Consider the following 22,577-nt stretch of genomic DNA (forward strand, 5'->3'; position numbering starts at 1 on the left):
ACCAAATAAAATATCTTATTCAAGTGGTTCATTTCCCTCTATATATACACATATTTGCTAGCTCAAAATACTTGTCAAAAAATTAAACAAAACAATCATCTCTTATTTCAAAATTAATCCAAAAATTTTTACAACAAATAATCCAATCAAATTCTCTTGTTGGCATCCTCCATTTAAAGAAAACCACTTGGCCTAGCAATTGAGGATAAGAATCTCCGATCATTATCCGGTCATTTACACTAACAATTCGATTTCTATCCTAATTAATTCAAATATTATCCAAATTATATATAGTAATCCTATATATATAACATAACCTTATAAACCAACTTCATATTATCCATTTTTTCTAAGATAATTATAATAAACTTGTTTTTTTAACTTTAGAAACATAATTGTTCATATTGGTTATAATTTCTAATGGAGAAAGGCAACGAATATGAACAATACACTTCTAAAGTCCCAATTCCTCAAGATAAACCATTCGCCACACTCTTAAAATCGAACTTTAAAGAGACGTTTTTTCCAGATGACCCGTTTAGAACATCAAAAAATAAGCCTTGTCTACAACAATTATGGTTTGCATTACAATATTTCATACCAATTTTTGAATGGGCACCGCGATACACCCTTCAATTTTTCAAGTCCGATCTTATTTCCGGCATTACCATTGCTAGTCTTGCCGTTCCTCAAGGAATTAGCTATGCTAATTTGGCTAGCTTGCCTCCTATTATTGGCCTATGTAAGTTTTATTTTTGTGCTTCATTGTTTCATTTTAGGGTTTTTCTATTTGTTTGTTTGTTTGTTCGTAATGCATAGATTAAATTAAAGGGAAATTACGTGAAATCATAAGGCGTGTATAATTGACTATATTCATTCAAAATCGATAAATTTACATGGAATATTCAAGTAAATTGTGGCTCGCTTACTTTATGTTTCCATAATTGTATTAAATTTCTACACAAAAGTGTTACTTTTACGTAAAATCAATCAAAATAACGAGTATTTGTGAAAATTATAACTATAATACTCGTGTTCATGTTATCTTTGATTAGGTTACGGCATGAAATATTTATCACGTTAATATTAGTTTTCATATCGAAATCATTCAGTCTAAAAAAATTCTTTACAGAAGTGAAAATACAGATAATTTCTATTTCCAAAAGGCTGGGAATAATTTTTGATGACATGTTAACAACTTATCTTTTATTTTTTGATCTCAACTACTATTTTTTTTAGCAATAACTATTCATTAATATTAGCAGTTTCCAAAGAAAACTGCACAAATATCCAATGCATGCAGTTAGAAAATAGGATAAGGGCGTGTGTCTTGTGCACGTTTCTATTATTTTTTATTTATGTGATAAGAATCTTTTTTTGGTCCTAATTACACGATAAAAAGTCATTTAAGGAAATATTTTTAAGATTATAGCATAAAATAATTGAGAGATATACTCATTGTTACCATTTTTAGCGAATGAATCTTTGAAATATTTCCTTAAATTACATTTTATCGTGTGCCCTTAAAATACATGTTAGAAAAACCGTTAGTATTGCATAAGTGTGTGTGCCTTTAGCAAGTTCATTTTGTTTTTAAGGTTACATATTTATTAAATCTTGAATAGGAATCTCTTTTTTTGTTAATTTCCATATAAGGGCAAATCATCAATAGAATTTAAATTGTCCACAATATCTTCTAAATATATAAATTTAGAACATGTTATTTAGGGTAATAAATCAATTAAGAACGTCGATTAGGTAGTGAGTCAGCTTAAATAATCTCGGTTGAAGCGTAATTATAGATGGATAATACATTTTTGCTCGAAAAAATCGTTACCTAATTCACAAACTATCATGCTACAAACAAAAGTTTTCTACTTGACATTATCTCCTTCTAGAAGTGAAAACACCATTTTAATTAGAAGATTTTTACAAGCTAGCTCTCTTACCCCAAGGATGGGGATTCAATTCTTACTTGTGTGAGTCTGACGTAGTGCTCTTATTTGAACCAAAAATATTAGCAGACTTTGTTCAATGAAAATGAGAGATGATGAAATGCAGATGATAATTCGTTTAATTGGTAAAGTTATGAGATGTGGTGTTCATAATCTGTTTCAAACCAGTCAAAATTGAAATCGCTGTGTAAAACGGTTTTACACTAAATCAATGTAAAAAATCAATTATCCCCTTCCCAAAACATGGGTAGTTAATAAGAGAAATTATAGGAGGGTGTTTAGGTAAAATTATAATTAGTGTAAAATTGCTTTACACAAGAATTGTTGTTCGTATAACACTAAAATATTGGAGAGACGGTCTATCAATAAGTTATTGAGAGACCACTTTTATTGTACCCTTTTACATCCTTTTCGTACCCTTTTTATTATTGGTCGTGACTCAAAATGCCTTTTTCGTTTGGTACATGTTTTCATAACAATTGTACCTATTTTATCTTATATTATAACCATTTTTATTAGTACCTTATTTTAAAGCATAGGTACCTATTTTATTACTTTTTGTACCACTTTTCCATGAAATTGTAATAGGTCTCTCAATAAGTTTAGTGAGAGACCGTCTCTCAGGAGACCTACTCGTAATCCCTTCTATCTCCTATTTGTGCGCATATTTGGTGTTAATTTAGAAATTTAAGCCTAAAGTACACATAAATCAATGCAATTAATGCATATATTAAGAATATTTTCTATATTTAGTTCCTTAAATATAACCCATTATCATTTCCCTAAAGTAATTATCTAATTTATGATGTAAATTATTAATTGATTATTATTATGAAATGAATGTTGTGGAAATGAAGATTCAAGCTTTGTGCCACCATTGGTATATGCAATGATGGGGAGCTCAAGAGATGTGGCCATTGGTACGGTGGCTGTCGCGTCTCTACTTTTCTCCAACACCTTGGGCAAGGTTGTTAGTCCTACCGAAAACCCTACTGAATATCTTCACTTGGCTTTTACGGCTACCTTCTTCGCCGGTGCAATTCAAGCTTCCTTAGGCTTCTTAAGGTAATCAATAATCACTAATTCGCACCTGACCAAATGTAAAACCATCCCATGTGATATTTTACCTAAATAACCGCGTTAAAGTAACTATCGTTTAATATTATGGTTATCGTAAATGTAGATTGGGATTTATAGTAGATCTGCTGTCGCATGCAACGATAGTAGGATTTATGGGAGGAGTTGCAACAACAGTTTGTTTACAGCAACTTAAGAGCTTTGTTGCTGTTAAACAAGTTGGTCATGAATCTGACGTTATTTCTGTTCTTCACGCCCTCTTCTCCCAAGTTCATAAGGTACTTTTCCTTAACATTGTCACACTTTGTTCTTACTTAATGCATATGTATCATACAATAGCAAAATTAATTCATTTTTACCGACTTAAAATAAATTCACCAATCTTTTAGATCGAGAACATGGTGAATTAACAATCAGTCGATGTAATGTGATATAAATCTTAGATTTTATGATTTTTATATGTAATCTTATACTCTATAACGATTACAATAACTTTTATTCGGACGGACACTGAATGAGGTCATTGCAGTGTCATCTTAATATAGTCATTTAATATTCAAAAGATTCTTAAAGCTAGCCATCTTAAAGTTCATTTACTTGATGCATGCCCAAGTTTAAGTACTTGTAGTAAAAAATGACTACAAAATTTAGTTTTCTTATTACTTTGATATTAATTTGACTTTTCGAGCTTAACTTGACAAATTCATTTGACGACCCTACATCTTAACTACTTTTCCATCCACCTGTCCCACCCATAACCGGCATGCTAGTTGGGCCACTTCTATGTTACTCCGACACTTCACTTAACTGCCGTGTCGCGTTTCAGACACGTGTCGGTGTCCGACACGATACGATACTTCGACACTTCAATTTAGACCACAAAACAGGAAAATTCACTCCAAATAGTCGTGTCCGACACGCCGACAAGTGTCGGACACTGACACGTCTCGGCGTGTCTGAGTAACACAGGGCCACTTTATGTTAACCATCCACTACTATTCATTCCACTACTCCATTGTCAAATGTTATTCGGCCACATACTCTAACCTACTAACACGTTTATAATCTTTTCAAAGTGCAAAAGTTGTTAAATGGAGTATTCTATAGCACTTGACCTATAATAGTAGTACTGATTGAACTTTTTTGTGTCTTTTTTGTTTTGCAGTGGCAGTGGGAAAGTGCAATCTTAGGTTTCAGCTTCTTGTTCTACATGTTGATGACCAAATACTATGTGCGTCACCATTTCATTCTTTGTTTCACTGTTCCACTACTTCAATTACATCATCCAACTAATTTCATTTTATGTAAATGAACCGTCTCACAATATGAGATCGTCTGACCCAATAATTATTATCACATAATAAGATTTGATGTGATACTTTTTGGTCTTATCAACAGGCAAACAGAAAACCAGCCTTTTTTTGGTTCAGTGCAATGGCCCCTCTTGTGTCTGTTATTCTTGGGAGTGTACTTGTATACCTCACACATGCTGAAAAACATGGTGTTCAAGTGGTTCGTAATCATCTCTATCATTAATTTAACAGTCCGTTTTTCTTAAGACCATTGTTTTTGGTCTGAAATAAGACAGGCAACATGTCATCATTTTACAATAAAATGTTGTTATTTTTTGATAACATGTTACCATTATTGTTCACATCATTTTCAGGGTAAAAAATGACACCTCTAGTCATAACTTTTTGTGAATTAATTGGTTATATTTTCTTAAAAAATGGCAACATTCTATCCGTCTGACAAATAAGACTAAAAGTGTCGGTCTGAAACAAGAATTTGTGTTAATTTAACCTGTAACTCGTAACCTAATGAATCAAAAACTCCCGCTTATATAATGTTAAAATGTGGGATTAACTTTATGGTATTACCCTTGTGTCAGAAACACAGCCTTACTTAAAAATTAATTTTTGAGACGTACGTCGTGGACAAGATTATCGTATATGGAGTACAAAACTAGTTAATATGTCACCCTTATGTAAACGTTTAATTTCGAAAACACTTGTATGACATAATTTGATATTCGGTGCAATTTCAGATTGGATCACTGAAGAAAGGGTTAAATCCACTATCAATTAATGATTTAGAATTCGGGTCGCCTCATGTTATGACAGCATTCAAGACCGGTGCCATTACTGCCATCATTGTTTTGGCCGTAAGCCTTCACGTCACAAAATTGTTACTCCCTCTGTTCCAGTCAATAGTTTACGTGAATAGTTTAGGCTTGATTTATTTTGCGAGAGGAAACAAAATAAAGCAAACGTAAACTATTGACTGCCTCTGTCTCGTGAATAGTTTAGTCAATAGTTTACGTTTGCTTTATTTCCCTCTCGCAAAATAAAGCAAGCGTAAACTATTCACGAGACAGGGGGAGTATTATATTATCCGTGGTATGAACTATTGATGCTAATAAGAAATTGGTGTTTCAGGAAGGAGTAGCAGTTGGAAGGAGTTTTGCTATGTTCAAAAACTATCACATTGATGGGAACAAAGAGATGTTAGCGTTCGGACTCATGAACATCGTTGGCTCCTGCACGTCGTGCTACCTTACTTCAGGAATATTTTCGAGAAGTGCAGTAAATTTCAATGCAGGATGTAAAACAGCAATGTCGAACGTAGTAATGTCAATAACAGTGATGATTGTATTGTTGTTGTTGATACCACTGTTTCGATACACACCATTAGTGGTCCTTGCTGCTATCATTTTCTATGCCATGTTAGGTCTCCTCAAATATGAAGAAGTCGTCCATCTTTGGAAAGTCGACAAGTTCGACTTTGTCATTTGCATCAGCACTTACATTGGTGTCGTCTTTGGCAGTGTCGACAATGGCTTGATTATCGCGGTATATACCATCTTCCTTTTCTGTAACCCTGATTTTACAATAAAAACGCGGTTGTAAGATTGTCTTAAACAAGTATATGTATTGAAAATGTTTTTTAATGACCAGGGGGTTGAGTCCCCCAGGCCCATGCGTTCCCGCACCACCACATGGACCATGTAAGCCACCCCCTTCGGGGGCTGCAGTGGCCAAGTGATCATCGCCCCAGCTGGTAGTCGAACCCGGGACCTCTCAACTCCTGCATTTCTGCAAGCGTCAAGGTTTAACCCGGCTACCACTGGACTAACACCACTTGGTTATGTATTGAAAATGTTTGCAGATCAGCTTATCGGTAGTAAAGCTTCTGCTGATTGTCGCAAGGCCGAAGACTTACATGTTAGGCAATTTACCAAATACAATGTCCTACAGAAGTATGGAACAATATGGATCTGCACAAAGAGTTGCAGGAATTCTTATCCTTCAGATTGAAGGACCTATCAACTTTGCCTGCACAAATTATTTAAGAGAAAGGTATGCAATTTCGGGTTGTCATATTTACACCAGCCTGATTCGGAATTTGCTTACGCTGTTTTGTCGAATTTATGCAGAATTAGAAGATGGGTCTATGAGGAGGAAGAGAGAATACAATCTTCTGCTACTCTAGAACCCACATTAGAACATGTTATACTCGATTTAGGAGGTAAATTTAATTTCGAATTTAGGAATTTAATTACGAGTATATTTTGGTACGAGTTTTAACATGATCTTACTTTGACAGCCGTTGGTAGCATCGACACTAGTGGAATTGGCATGCTTCAAGAAGTTAGGAAGTTTATGGAGCTAAGGGATTTGAAGGTAATATCTCGAACCATTGTTGATATTGATTTCAATCGATTTCAGTCGAAATTTACTGAATTTCATGTTGGGTGATTTTGCAGCTGATATTAGCCAACCCTGGAAATGAAGTAATAAAGAAAATGTATCTGTCAAGAAGTATCGACGACTTTGGAGAGGAATCACTGTACCCAACAGTTTGTGACGCGGTAAAACATTGCACAAACAAGCTGGAAACTTGCAAGGCGCTTTCAATTCAAGCTGATGATCAAGAGTGCGGTGTGTAAAATCGAAAGAAACTTCTCAGGCGCATCCACCACAGGTATATTTTCGGAAGTGGCGTTGATAAATAACAGTGGCCTGCACAAAGGATGTCAGTTTATAAACCAATGGTGGAAAGAATGTAAACCATATATAGGGGATCGTAGCGGGTCCCCATGTTGTACAAACTTTGGTTTGGTGCATTGTATGTGCAAAAAAAAAGCGCACTTGCCCGTTTTTACGCAGTGCGATTCCTGTCCAAACATTGTCACATTTCTGTTCCACTCGTCTCAATAATTGACAAACGACGACCAAATAACAGTAAACTAGGACGGAACATCTTACCTGTCGAACTAAGGATAAAAGGTACATTCAAACACTATTCACAGATTCATAGACCCTAGGGAGAGTAGATTAGAGAGATGATGGAAAAGAGAAAATAATGAGAGAAACAGGTACGAGGATAGAGGACTTGGTGATTTACAGTGAAAGTAAAGGGAATCTGTAATGGCGGGCTTAAGGCTGGCAGACGATAATGGTTGAGGACCAGGCGACAATGGTTGAGGGCCAAACAACGATAATGGCATAACATCATAAAAATTATCCAATAGCAGTCGCGCCTTAAAACTAGTCTAAAACGTAAACAGAGGTTGCATCATGCATGCATAATGAAGCAAACCGCGATTTCATAAATATTTGAAAGTCTTCTAAGAGTTGTAACATTACAATCCTCTTGATTTAAGGTTTACAACTATGGTATATCCTAAAACCCAACATGCTATATAGAATTGTTCTAAACTCAAGGCTAAAACCATGCAATATGCAAATCTGAAATTAGGTTCGCATATACTGCTGTAGCAAACAGAAAATAAAACAAGAATCAAACTAAATGAGAGGTGCAAAAAAAGATCCCGGTGCTACTCTGAACCAGGATGTCGAGCATCAAACATGAGCTAAAAAACGCCAACTTAATAAGCAATGAAGAGGAAGAGAACAGGTTATCTACATATTGGCATCAGTGAACAGACTTCTGACATGATGTGTTGCCGCAATCAGGAGCCCTTTTGCAGTCCATCCAGCATATGAAAGATCGTCAATCCAAGAGAAGAGACGCTTGTCAAAACTTGTTGCTGTTCATTTGAAAATTTTGGGAAGGACTTCATGAGCACTGATGTCCAAAGCTTCAGGATCCCTGGAAACATAATTAGCCGATTTAAGTATAAACCTCTTGAGATTCGCGAAAGATACTACTATCTCTATCTCAAATATGTCGTCGCTAGATCCAAAGTTCCAAATTGAACATACTTATTTTTTCTATACATCTTTTTTTACAATGGGTAAATACAACATAGCATAGATCCAAAATGGATTGGGGTCGCTTACTTTACAATGTGTAATTTTTAAGAAGTTCGCAAGTGTCTATACTGTGAAAGAATTTCGGTTGAAGTTTGACCAGAAAATCAAACATGACAATATAAATGGGATAGATGAAGTCTAAAATTTCCAATGTCTAGCTTAAAAAATCAAAGATAACACATTGAGTCCACATTAAGGAAAAGAGAGAAGGGCGAAAATAGGATGGAATATCTAGCTCCAAAAATCAAATACTCCCTCCGACTTAACAGGAACTCTAAATTTGCTTTTTTGTGCGGTTTTTTAGGAGAGATAAGATAATGGGGCATGGATTACTTAATTCCCTTTAACCCTTTCCCTCTAAGCCTCGGATTTACCAACCATCACCTAGTCACACTTCATCCACCAACACCCCAACAGTGCTGCCATAGTTGACCCGTACAATAACCACGCCCACCTATCAAACTGACCAGCTTACATCCGCCGTGTCCCATCGCCCAAAGTCACCTGAGAACGCCGAGAACTGCAGGTTGGTTTGACGCCCATCACTTATAAGTGTCGGCGAACGCTGAAAAAACCCCAGGCTTGTCAATGAGGCTCGGTGTCATGGTAGCTGGTAGGGTGATTTGGGATGAGGGTTGTTCTAGGTTGAGGGTAAAAATGGAGGATAGGGTGATGTTGGAGTGAGATTGAGGGTAGTTTGGTAATTGAGTTGTCTAAATTTTACCTAAAAAGCAAATGTAAACAATCTGGTGAAACACCCCAAAAAAGAAAACATAAACATCTGTTGAGTAGGAGGAAGTATTTCTTCGAAGAGATTATTGATGAATATTAATTGTTATGCAAATTTGGAAACATTATAAACCCCATATGTCCAAATCAATACCCAAACACTACTGTGGTAAAAGAAATAAACTACGGTGTCTAATGTAGGCTGGCTAATCAACAGTTCATGGAAATAACAAGAAATTTATTACTCCCATATGTTAATGAGCATAATAGGACTGTAAAATACCAAAGACATAAGTAACATTCAGATGTTATAGAACAAAGTAAGACGAGTACTTAGATCATGAAAGAGTAAACGGGAAGGACATAGGAAAGAAAAAAGTACAAGATCTAACCTGCACAAAGTCTTTCCTTTCTCATTGACACAAGGGATAAACCACAGTTTACGTACGAGGGGGGACTCAAACTGGACAAAGAGTCCATCATTTTGCCCATGTTTCCATTTCCTAAACCCTTGGCCCTTCCAAACCTGTACATAGAAAAGAAGTTTACTGCGTCATTAATTAATATATTTAATGCAAATTAGGCACAACATGTTCCTAATGTACATTATGGAGTATGAAACATTTTTTTTCTCATGAAGGAAAAAATTGCAAGGAAAAATTAAGAGATAAAGTGCATTTAAAGTAATAGCAAAACATTCGGATTTACATTGAGACACTAATCATTAATTGATCAATTTGATTAAAAGAAGAGGCACATCAAAAAATGGGATGAGTGCTTGTTCAAAAAAATAATTATGGGATGATTGAACCTCGTGCTCCTTCCCCCGGAACAGAAACAGTAAGCTTCCTGGTCAGCTTATGGGATCATGCAAGTTGTACAACCACAAAGCTAAATCATATATTCATATCGCTTGCTAGTGCACGCACTAGTCATGCAGCTAACAGCAAGCTCAAGATGATGCAGCCAGATCCTTGTTCAGTACACACGTAGGCTGCTATTTGCAAGACTACTGAACTGGTGAACTTGAACCAATAGCAGGAAAAAAAAAAAAAAAAAAAAAAAAAAAAAAAAAAAAAAAAAAAAAAAAAGGTAAATCACATGTCTATTAGTGTTAATGGCAATAAAACCATACTCAAGTAACATCTAGATGAAGTATTTTGCAACCATTGAGAGATGATAAACTAAAAGTAAAAGGTGTTATTATGCAACTCCATTTACAAGTAACATTAATAAAGACACACGAATTACTGACATGGCCATCTCAACATCGATGTTTCTCAAGTTCCTCTCATAAGAATGATAAGATATATTAAGAAAGATTCTAATTCTGATAAAAACACAGATTGTCGGTCACTGTGTCCCTGCTCACTCAGCATCACAACCTTTTGATATTATTGCATTTCAAAACAATAACAAGACTACCCCATTGTCTCATCGTCTCCAGCCCATAACAAGAAAAAAGGGGTCAGGTGAACATGTCTATCCTATGTGGGAAACAAGGAGAGATTGTGTTGTTAGAGAAATTAAATCAAGATATCTCACTATAGATTCAAAATTGTTTGGACATAATTTCAAAAATTCTGATGGGGTACAAGATATGAATTTGAAACCTTGTCACAGTAAAAAACAGATTTAGAAAATAATATATCTGTATGATTATGGCCTTTGTTCGAAGTCAGGTATCCACATGGAGTGGGAAGAGTAATTCCTTCACTGTTCTACTAGCGCCATACCTTACAATATTTCATTATCATTGATGATCTCCGACGATGATTCATGTTGCCGACTCTAAATCATGTTGGATGAAGGCTTTGTTGTTAGTGTTGTTGTATGCCATTTGACATTAATGTAATGGAAAATATGTAAAAAATCATACAATGTTTGAAGGCTTAAGAAATTACATTTTCTGAAGATTAAAAGCAAAATAGCTGTAAGTTAAGTTCACATAGGAGTTCTTAGTCAAAACCAGCTTCATGTGCCATTAATGTTTAAGGAAAAACCTTGAACTAAATCATTGTATAGATTAAATTACCAGCTGAATTTCTTCTTCTTCTTCAATCATTGATAAGAACAAAAAAACAATTAAAAGTTTCATTTTTGAAGTCTTTTTTTTTTTAATGTTTATGGCTCCTTAAGGCCCTAAAAATGTGAATAGGAGATGCAATTTCTAGAACACAAATTCTCATTTGTGACGGACAAAATCCGTCACAAGCTTGTGACGTGAGACAAAAGGGCAAGTGAGAGGGCAAGTGGGAGAAGGTTGTGACTTGTGGGAGGTCACAAGCAAGACGGACTGTTTCTAGTGCTTACAGTAATCATAAAAAATCGATTAACAGTTAATCATACTACTCCTCATTAGACTTTTTCATATAGTGAGGAAAATGCCAAGTAGAGTTTATACATTGAAATAGAGAGTTTTCATAAGAGTTTTGGTTTTGGTTTTGGTTTTCATTGAGAGCATGGATATTAGTGCAAATGTGACATGCTAATTTTCATAAGAGTTTTCTCACCTAAGTCCCTTACAGGTACATCCCCCTCGTCCGGCAAGCAAAAATTCCAGTAGAAAACTACAATTTTTTGGAAAAAAAAAAAAAGATAAATCCACTTGGTATTGGTTTTGATTTGTGAACTTGCCATTCCCTAAGTCCAATTATCTTATTCTTTCTAGAAATACCAACCGTCCTTGTTCCTCAGTATTGAGTATTGACTAGGTTATGCTGAAAAGGAAATTTGCGTTGAGAACACAACTTGCAAGTGTTTGCTCTGTGGGCCTTTGTCAAGCAAGCCAAATATTGGTGGAAAACTGGTAACTATGTACAAACGTCAAATAATCTTGTTACTGACATATTGAAAATACCTTGCTACAGTGCTACACACATAAGTCTAGATCAGAGCACGGATCGGATATCCGATCCAAAGTGCTAATTCGGATCATATATCCATATTCGAAATTCCTGAAGTCAGATATCCACATCCAAACCAAATGTTTCGGATATCCAATGTCCGGATATCCAAAATAATCGGATCGGATGCGGATATCCAACGGATATCTATATTTTGGAATTTACTTTAAAATTAAGTTTGAAACACGATCATATTTCATCGTCTTACATTATGATTTTATTTAGTATTCTTACTCCAATGTTCTCGACATAAAATTTAAGTACCACTTACATGTTTCTTTAATATTTTAAACTTTAATTAAGTTCTTGTATCAAATAAAATTGTATTTTCTCGAAATTATGCTAGAAAACTATAGTTTCGGATCGGATCAGATATCCAAATGTTTTAATTCTAGTATCCATATCCAAACCAAAACCAAAGATTTTGGATCAGATATCCAAAAAATCGGATCGGGTACGGATCGAATATCGGGTCGGTTTGGATAATCGGATTTTTTGCTCAGCCTACTAGATATATAATACTTTGCCCTACTAGATATATAATACTTTCAACTGAGCAATGAGGTATTTTCAGTGTAAAGGATCCTTGATAAATGACCAATATTTCGCTGTAACGGCTAAAATTTGCCGTATATGACAAGATCTAGAAAGCCTAGGCTCAGACATAGCCAACACAAAACAAACTTGACACTACAGGATAACTGATAAACAAACAAACCACCATGAGACGTGTAATTGTTCTTTCTGTCGTGCCATAGTAATGAAACCGTGGTTCGCAATCGTGTTAATGATATCACAATTTATTGCCATTGTTTAGGCATTGTAAAAGCCCTCCATACAAAGCCCAATTACTTATGCCCAAGCATCATGGAGGGATCGACATATTCGACAAGATAATGGGATTATGGAAGTACCCAAACCACAAAGCAAGTTTAAAAAGTTAGCTTTTGATTTTAGAAAATCCACCTTAAAAAACTTGCTTCTTATCTCGATAGTGTCTCATCAAGTGTCTTATGAGATAAATGTTTTCCTAGGAATATATCGAAGTTATAAGCTTCAGTCATTTCTTTTCTTTTTCCTCAGTGGTATAAATTTGTAAGCCCAAAAAACATTGATAACAATCACAAATTTTGTTGAAATTAAATAGGATTTGAATGATCTAAAGACGAAAAGATGTGCTCCAACCAGATTTGATGAAAGGAGGGCGGCGGAAAAGGTGGTTTTCCTTTAAGGCTTGAATCCATCAATACGGTCAGAGCTAAGTAAACAAAAGTAAACGAAAATAAAATAAACACGGACGAAACTTGAAAAAATTAAAGCAAGGTAAGAAAGTTGTGGAAACCAAAAATTAAAGAACTAAAATAAGTTTGCAAAAAAAAAAAAAAAATAGTACAAGTCAAAGAAAAACTACTGTTGTATGTAAAATGGTAAAAGTAAGAAACCAAAAAAAAAATCCAAAAGTCAAACATCTTCAACATGATTTTTTTTCTCTCGAGAGTGCCCTCTCCATTGCCATATCCTCACTAATCCCAAAAACATCCATATCGTTTTCAATCACTATCCATGTTTGTTTTAGTTTTCCCCTTCCCTAATAATATTATTCATTCCCCACTTCTGAATCCTATTAAACACTGCCTCTAGTGCTCTCCATCGCGCATGGTTTAGATAATTTTGGTGAGCATCTTTACCGAGTTAAGCCTCATAACTAAAGATTCTACAACACACTACACGAGTTTTCAAATTGTAAGACTCAAATAACAGTCAGATGCCTATGTTCATTTAACGTAAGGACTTCTTTATCTCCCTCAATTCTAGCATGCTAAACTTAAATGTTCAAGAGCCGTACATAGGCACATCAACAGGTCCCATGCAAACACATAAAATATACCATAGAAAAGCAGCGATCTCATTAGCTGTAGAATATATAATCAATTGCTACATAACAGAAGGCAAGAAGAACATGTACTCATAGTCTCATACACAAACACTACAACAAACGTAATCGCCGTAAAATAGTTATAACACTACTAAAATGTTATTCAGTTTGTTCTTAGTGATACTCCACTTCAACACTACTAAAGTGGCTGTTTTACAATGACTTAATTAAAATTGCGTCTAAGAACAACTGTTACTTGGCAACAGAAAGAAGGGCAGACACTTAACTGAGCTGTTTATCTATTCTAAAATAATCCAGAACCAAAGAAAAGTTAGTTTGTGATTTCATTGGGATAGGAAAACTTTACATTATCTTTCTCACATAAAATTGTCAGTCAACCGTGTGCCTATTTTCCTCTATATGAGCATCAAGAGGCAGCATTTCAGCTTTCGAAAATATAATCAAACATCGGTTTAAGACCAAACACCAAAAGTCTCGTAATTTTAACATCAGAGGCAAGTGGTAGCAGAAGAGAAAATGGGACAAGGAAATAAGAAGTTTCTTCAAATTAAAATTACCTGAGGGTAAGATATTATGTTTTTGGGAGTGATCAAGCAAGCTGATCTTGAAAAAGACTCCACTGCATACTCCCTGAGAAAAGAGAAGCATCTACTGTGTGTCTCCGGCGATTCAAAAGCCTGGCATAGGAAATAAAGCGGATTATAGTTTTAAAAATTACAACAGATGTCTGCAAAGACTCTTAATGATTATGCAACTGTCATATCTCTTCAACAGGCTTATAATACTATCAGTACATTATTGAGCACAAAGATTCCAATTAGATTGAGAAAGTTAAAAGCTGAACCTTATCAATATTTACAGCTGGCGCATATTTTTCTGTATCCGTCTTTTCTTTGTCAAGAAGGAAGTACACCCTTGGGTCCACTTTCGAGTTTTCATGACATGTTTTGACAGCATTTTCCATTGTTTCTACAAGAAACGAGAAGACATCATTTGCGCATTCTTCACTTCCATACTTCTCAACCTGAAATTAGAAATAAACTACAAATCAACCCAAATTTAGCATGCAATAACTACCAAAACAATCCAAGGGACAGACTACAGAGTTCCACACTAACTCTCTGTCAACTACAACCTCATTATCCTAAATCAAATATTTTTATTTATGTCATCAGCCTTTAGTTCCCTCTGTTTTCTATGTGATGAACTAGTGTGCCACTGAAAGTGGAGTGAACCAGGAAAAACAAACCCAAAAAGATGAAGAAATGGAGGGAGTACATGCAATTGTTAAGAACTTAAGATCTACTGACTCTGGCGCTAAACAGGAAACGATTTATTTAACATCGCCAGGACTTCAGAGATATATAATGTGATAATGTGAACCAAAAGTCATCTAATAATGAAACAATTTGGATCAGTTATTCTTATTAGTGTCCGTACTCTTGTGTGGCCAAATGTCAAGCCATGCACATGGCATGTGCATTAGGTTGTAATTACCCTTTCTTAGCTTACCAAATATAGCTATTCGCTTGGTGCTGAGGTGGCTAACTAGTGTTCTAGAGAGTAGAGAGTTTATGTGGGATGTGGCTGCGATCACTGAATCTCTAACTTTAGGACGATCCAATGGCCTCAAAAGATTTCATTATTGTTTTCTGTACAATATGATAGAATAAAGCAAAATGGTTCATTACATAGTTTTTGTTTCCTACATTGTGAAGTGTACACCATCCACAAGGAATTTAGTATTTTTCAACAAGCCATCCAAAAACAACCAACCATTTTTTCCAACACAACGGAAAAGTTGTACACATCTGACTTTTTAACTCGTTATAGGCATAAACCTTTGAGGCACTAGGATAATGTTGTTAGTACAACCTTTAGGTAGATGCATATTATGTTTTTAATATCTATTTGTAAATTGCCCGTGTCGTCAGTGCCATAGCCACATACAAGGTAGTGAGGTCTTGAGACCCCACAGCTTTCCGACAATCGACGTTTTTCATCGTAAAAATTTGTCTGATTTAAAAATTTTATGTCTTTAAGACCCCGTAGTAAAAGAAATGAATAACATACATTAAAATTGACCCCACACTTAATGATTCTCGCTCCGCCACTGCGTGTCGTTTATTGATGCCTCAGTTTCTATTTACTCTATTTTTTTCTAGATGCCAATCTTGGCGTGCAGATTCTATTCCAGTGGATCCAAACACAGTATATTATGAATGAACTTACATACCAGCTCAGACTTCAATGCACTCAAATGCTTTGCCACATCAACATCAGCCCTCATCTTCTCCACTTCTTCAGCTCGCTGCTTATCCTTGGCCAACTGTGAAATTCTCTTAATTTTTTTCGACACCTCTGTACTTTTTGGATTATACTTTGATGCTACTTGAAATGCTTCTAAAGCCTGCAAGGTTAGAAGAGATCATTGCACACAGATGAACCTCAGCATTGAAGCAAAAAAACATTACAGTTAGTGTGACATTATGTATAAAGCATACCTCATTATAGCGCTCCATGGCTTCTAATATGCATCCCTTTCGAAAGTAACCCTAAATGAAGAAGAAAAGGATTGTGAGCAGCTCAAGTGCTCGAATCTTTCAGAGGCTAAATGATAGAGATGAATTAAAAATATACCTTCTCCCAATTTGGGCTGAGACTGATAGTCTTCTCAGCATCAGCAAGTGCTTTTGTGAGTTTGACAAGGTTGAGAAATGCAGCAGCACGGTTGCTGTTGAATAATGCGACAAAAGTCAGCTTTAAGAGAATCTCAGTACACAGAATTTAGAAGAATTAACTCACATGGACATTTCAGAAATCCCCAAACAAATGCTACATTGCTAGATAAACACTTTAATAACAGGTAAGTGGTAAGTACTTTGTATGCCTTCAGACAGCATATATTGGTTGGTAGTCCAGTACAATCAAAAGTACAGTTGAGAAAAGGTAATAGCATCATAATAAAGCCAACAAAGAAATTTCCTCACTCCTCCATCCATATTTCTGAAAAATTGTTTGCTTCCACCTTTTTTCTATCTTATTCAATATAGCAAGGATTAGACTCGCATAACATCAGCAAATAAAGTTGGAAAAAGCATATATTCCATTTCAGTTTGTTCCAAGCTCCGTGCCAATAGTTCACTTTTCCTTTTTAGGGGTGTTTTTATGTGGTAGACAGCGTATATAACCATTTGAATGCAAATGCAATCTGTCTACGAGAATAGGAGTCTCCCTCGTGGTTTTGTGTCTTGTGTTATCTCATTCAACTCTTTTAAAGCATGAACCTGAGTTACTATTCAAATCAGAATACTCCCTTTCTCTTAAAAATCATTTATTTACCTTTTACACTCTTAGAGAGGTGGAGTAATTTTAATTTTTAACACAGTTGGAGCTCTACTCAACATCCACACCAAGTCAACCAGCTTGTACAAAATTCAATGCACAGGTGACAAGTAACTTAAGTATAGAGAATCACTAACGTAGCAAGCTGAATTAGCTGATTGGCTGTCATTGAGTACTCAGTATAACCAAGCTTACTGAATTGGCATGCTCACAGACTTAAGATCCGCGTTATGGCAGATTAATTAAATTTAGCTCATATAATGGAAGCCACATCTCACAGCTGGTTGTACTCTAAATGGCAGTCATCTTGTAAGAAAACAAGACAGGGCAACTAACAGGCAACTACACCACAATAACCGAAACTCACTACACTTAAAATTAATATCACAATTCACAACTGCAATCTACCACCAAAAAAACAGCTTTTGATTGTTTTATCAACCAATAATTGTGGCAAATCAACAAGTTAACGAAGCCAATGACATAACCCTACATCACTACATACGATTGATAGTCCAGTACAATCAAAAGTACAGTTGAGAAAAGGTAATAGCATCATAATAAAGCCAACAAAGAAATTTCCTCACTCCTCCATCCATATTTCTCGAAAAATTGTTTGCTTCCACTTTTTTTCTATCTTATACAATATAGCAAGGATTAGACTCACATAACATCAGCAAATAAAGTTGGAAAAAGCATATATTCCAATTTCAGTTTGTTCCAAGCTCTTTGCCAATAGTTCACTTTCCCTTTTTAGGGGTGTTTTTATGAGGTAGACAATGAATGCAGGATGCGATGTCCAACTTGCATCTGCTTATATAACCATTTGAAAGCAAATGCAATCTGTCTACGAGAATAGGAGTCTCCCTCGTGGTTTTGTGTCTTGTGTTATCTCATTCAACTCTTTTAAAGCATGAACCTGAGTTACTATTCAAATCAGAATACTCCCTTTCTCTTAAAAATCATTTATTTACCTTTTACACTCTTAGAGAGCGGTAGTAATTTTAACTTTTAACACAGTTGGAGCTCTACTCAACATCCACACCAAGTCAACCAGCTTGTACAAAATTCAATGCACAGGTGACAAGTAACTTAACTACTTAAGTATAGAGAATCACTAACTTAGCAAGCTGAATTAGCTGATTGGCTGTCATTGAGTACTCAGTATAACCAAGCTTACTGAATTGTCATGCTCACAGACTTGAGATCCGCGTTAAGCCAGATTATTCAAATTTAGTTCTTATAATGGAAGCCACAGCTCACAGCTGGTCGTACTCTAAAGGGCAGTGATCTTGTAAGAACACAAGCCAGGGTAACTAACAGGCAACTACACCACAATACCCGAAACTCACTACACATAAAATTAACATCACAACTGCAATCTACCACCAAAAAAACAGCTTTTGATTGTTTTATCAACCAATAATTGTGGCAAAGCTAACGGAATCAATGACATAACCCTACATCACTACATATGATTGATCCAGACGCTTTCTCGTGGCATTTCAGGAACTACTAGCCAGTACAACTGAAGAAAAGTCATACATGAATAACAGACATCCAATAATCACTTTGCCATATTACTTTCCGGAAAATGAGATGGCGCCACCGCGTAGTACCCATTCACTATGTAGGGTCTACTTGGTACCACCCGGTGGCGCGGTATCGTTGTCCCTACTTCCCAACTGTTTTTCTACAGGGATCACAGCCCAGTTTCCACAAACATTTATTGGGTTTGTCAGACACAACATTTACAATCAAGGGTTTTAGCAGAAATCTTCAGTATTACAGGAAATAACCCAATTTAATAAATAAATAAATAAAAACATCAAAAACAAAATTTTGAAAAAGGGTGATGAGAAAAGAGATTAAAACCTATAAAGAGTAGGATTATTGGGATCAATTTTAATGGCTTGAGTATAAAGGGCAGCAGCTTTAAGGTAATTTCCAGCTTTGAAGAATTCATTGCCCTGATCTTTTAGGGATACTTCTACTCCTTTACTGCCTTCAGTTTCCGCCATTTTAATTTTTCTGGGAATGTTGAGATTTAGGGTTCTTGCGGAGAGGTTTGTTAGTGTTGGTTGATTAGCAATTTCAAGCTATCATCATTTCGCAATTTCAATATTTCAATCGTTTTACGTCGAAAAAAAAAAGATGCAATCATTTCAAAGAGAACTAGTAATAAATTGGAAAATAAAAATAAAATAAAAATGCTCGAAATAAAGTTTTCGGTGTTCATTAATTTGGGTCGGAGTGAAAATGTTTTATCGATTTTCAGTTTGATAGGATCGTGTTTGAACTAGTCTAGCCAAGCCTTATAGGTGTTATCTCGCATAACACGCAGAGCTAAGACGAGAACTGGTTTAATTGTTATATCTTTCAAAACCGTTGGTTCCTACAATGTGTAGCAATGCGCGGTAAGTATATGTGATTTTACTGGGCTAGTTTCGTCTTTCATCCCCTATGCATGCTCCATGAAAAATCTATCAGTAACACCATAATACGACTCTAGCTCATCTATCATAACACTGTACTCAACCACCACAAGCAACTTCGTTACGTGAACTAGTACTCTAATAGTGAGGTCAAACTGTTTTGTAGGTGTTAGTTGCTAATGGTTGGTGAGGAAAACAACGCAACAAAGTAAAAGAAAACGAGTGTTACTTTGTATCTTGTTTTGCTAATATTGTGTTGTTTTGGAGCTCGGGTGAGAAGGAAAACAAAATATAAAAAAATCTAGGCATACAGTCGTTATTGGGGCTAGCGACTTTAAAGCCTATGCATCATGCCCAATGACAACTTTGGAGGAGAACAAATTTTTCTTTTGGAGGCTTAATCGTGATTCTTAACGGCGACTCTTGAAGATATAGTCGCCACAAATATGATGGCGTTAGCCTGCCGACTTTGTACAAACACGATCCTACATGGATCACAAAACAACAAATATTTTCATCAACATTAAGATGATGAATGATAAACCTTATTTTTGAGAAGATTATATAGGTTATCGATCAACCCAACCCAATTATAATAACTCACATAGATAAATGGATTATTAGTGTCGAGTTCGTGTCCAAAAATCAAAAACGCAACCCTAACATGGCCCATATAAATTTCATGTTGTGGTCATCTCAACCTTGTTCCTATTTCCTATGGAATCAAAGACTCAATAACTCTTTGATTGTAGATTACGATTGAACAAATCAAAATGGATCACTAAAGCGAATGTGCTTCTTAGAGTTCTTGCTCTTGTGAAATAGCAGTCCTTTTATACAATTACCAACCCAATTTTTATTTTGAGTTATTCGGAAACAACCTCTTTGTGTTGCTAACACAAGGCTAATGCCGAGTAGCGGTGACCCCCTCTACCCCGGAATTTGTAGGAGCAATTGAGGCACTAGGATAATGTTGGGTCATTCGCTGCAGTTATCAACCCAATTTTCAACTTAAGTCATTCGAAAACAGCCTCTTTATCTTGGTAATACTCATATAAAGATAAGACTAAATACATCTAAAATAATCCACTAACTTTATGTCATATTTTCGGGTCGGAAACTTGTCTAATTATCACCTTTAGTCCTAGCTTAACTTTCTTTTTCAAGGGCCAATATAAACTCTTGAGTCTTAGGTCATATGAGTATTTATTACGGTAGTGCCCGTAATACAATGGGCCTACAATTAAGATTAGACTATCACCTTTTCTTGCATTTTCTACAGAAGAAATGGACAGTTATCTCAAATATGATCCCAACACTTATCCATCACCGTCGTGAGATTGAGAGTTTACCTCTTCCTAAGACTTTAGGCTAGAAGCTCCCAAATCAACATCCAACAATAAATTCTTGTTGTTTAATCACCACTCCCCGACCTAAAACCTACTCCCTCTATTTTTTTATATATGACTTTCTCATATTTCGAGACACTCTCTTCTCTCTTCAATATCTCTTAAAATATAAGATTAAATATTATGATATGTACACTCATATGAAAGAGTTTTTCGTAAGAAATTTAATGGTACCATTTTTATATTTTTTGAACAAATATATTTTTGTAAATATTAAAGTCAAAGACTTACCTCGTAAATGTAAAACGTCATATATAAAAAAGTGGAGGGAGTATTAATTAGATCAACTTAAGTCATAATTTTTTTTGGTCGAGACTTAAGTCATAATTACAACCCAAGACTATATTTATCTTCGACTTTTTTTATAGGGTTTTTTTATCAAACACAACCTTTAAATTTTTTTTTTTCTAAACACTACCTTAAAAAAAAAAAGTTTGTAAAACACAACCTTTAATAATAACTAGTTTTAAACCCGTGTAAAAATGCACATGTTTGCTATCAAAAAATTAGAAAAAAAAATATATTAATAACAATGAATGAGTTAACTTAGCTCCTTTTAAATAGGTGTCAAAGAAAAACTTTTTTTTTTAATATTTTTACTTTTTGTGAAAAAAAAATATATTAGGGTTTTAGTTTATAGTGGCTAATTTTAATTTTCAGACATAATAATTTTTTTTATAATGTAGTCTTAGATTTATGAAATGAATTATTCTCCATTGCACATTATTTTTCTTAATTTTATCACTTTTAATTTTTTATGCCTTTTAACTTAATTTAATGTCTTTAATTTTTTTTTGTCTTCGATGTTATTCTTTAATTTTATGTCTAAAATATTTTTAAAATCTTTTAAAGATAGGACAGATATGACAACGCATATGCCATTTTACTATTAACAATTTAACATTGTACTTTGAGTAATTTTTATAGGCTATTAATTTATGTCATTTTATATGCTATGTAAAATTTAATTTGTATAGTTTAATGCATGTAATTTATATATTCCATGGTTAATTGAATGTTGGAATGCCATACTAATTACTAACCAAAAGACGCTTGCAAAAACTGGTAATTAGGAAGCAGTTATTAGAAATTAAAAATTGAAATAAAAAGTTGATATATTGATGTGGCTTCACCACAGGCTAGCAAATGCTTTTCCTTTAATAGAATGTAGATTTTTTTGGCAAACACGACGTTTTGGCTGGAGTTTGATCACTTGCAATGGAGTGACTTTCAGTCGATGTTTGGGATAGCAAACGAGGTCGGTTTGAGGTGTTCTTAGACTCGTTGGAAAGGTGGGAGTACAAGATTTCCAAGGGTTATCAACACGGTGGTAATAGGTGACCTTATGTAGGGTATATTAGTGTGTAAAGTAAGGTTGGTCAGAGAAGGTTGCTCTAAATCTGGGTTTAGAGCGGGTGGTCAGGGGGTTTCTTGTGGGTCTTTTAATTGGGTTACGATATTTTGTTTAGTCTGAAATTTGGTATGTAGGTAGAGGGGAGTGCAAGGTAGGTCGTAGTTGTGTTTTTTGTGGTGGTTATTTGTTGC

At 35.0% G+C, this 22,577-nt stretch overlaps 2 protein-coding genes across 2 annotated transcripts; one reads left to right on the plus strand and one right to left on the minus strand.

Moving 5' to 3' along the window:
- Window positions 1-325: 325 nt before the first annotated feature.
- Window positions 326-7,218, plus strand: LOC141642312 (sulfate transporter 3.1-like). The gene is made up of 11 exons (XM_074451086.1): window positions 326-742; window positions 2,813-3,020; window positions 3,139-3,310; window positions 4,198-4,263; window positions 4,431-4,544; window positions 5,080-5,196; window positions 5,471-5,884; window positions 6,201-6,391; window positions 6,469-6,560; window positions 6,639-6,715; window positions 6,799-7,218. The coding sequence occupies exons 1-11, from the start codon at window positions 421-423 to the stop codon at window positions 6,979-6,981; spliced, it is 1,956 nt and encodes a 651-aa protein (XP_074307187.1). The 5' UTR covers window positions 326-420; the 3' UTR covers window positions 6,982-7,218.
- A 406-nt stretch (window positions 7,219-7,624) lies between these two features.
- Window positions 7,625-19,363, minus strand: LOC141642313 (uncharacterized). Its single transcript, XM_074451088.1, has 8 exons — window positions 19,064-19,363; window positions 16,484-16,577; window positions 16,348-16,398; window positions 16,080-16,253; window positions 14,688-14,867; window positions 14,401-14,520; window positions 9,433-9,566; window positions 7,625-8,147 (listed from the first exon to the last, which is right to left on the minus strand). The coding sequence occupies exons 1-8, from the start codon at window positions 19,207-19,209 to the stop codon at window positions 8,090-8,092; spliced, it is 957 nt and encodes a 318-aa protein (XP_074307189.1). The 5' UTR covers window positions 19,210-19,363; the 3' UTR covers window positions 7,625-8,089.
- Window positions 19,364-22,577: the final 3,214 nt, after the last annotated feature.

The sequence above is a fragment of the Silene latifolia genome, chromosome 2, assembly GCF_048544455.1.
Source record: "Silene latifolia isolate original U9 population chromosome 2, ASM4854445v1, whole genome shotgun sequence".
Classification (NCBI taxonomy): domain Eukaryota; kingdom Viridiplantae; phylum Streptophyta; class Magnoliopsida; order Caryophyllales; family Caryophyllaceae; genus Silene; species Silene latifolia.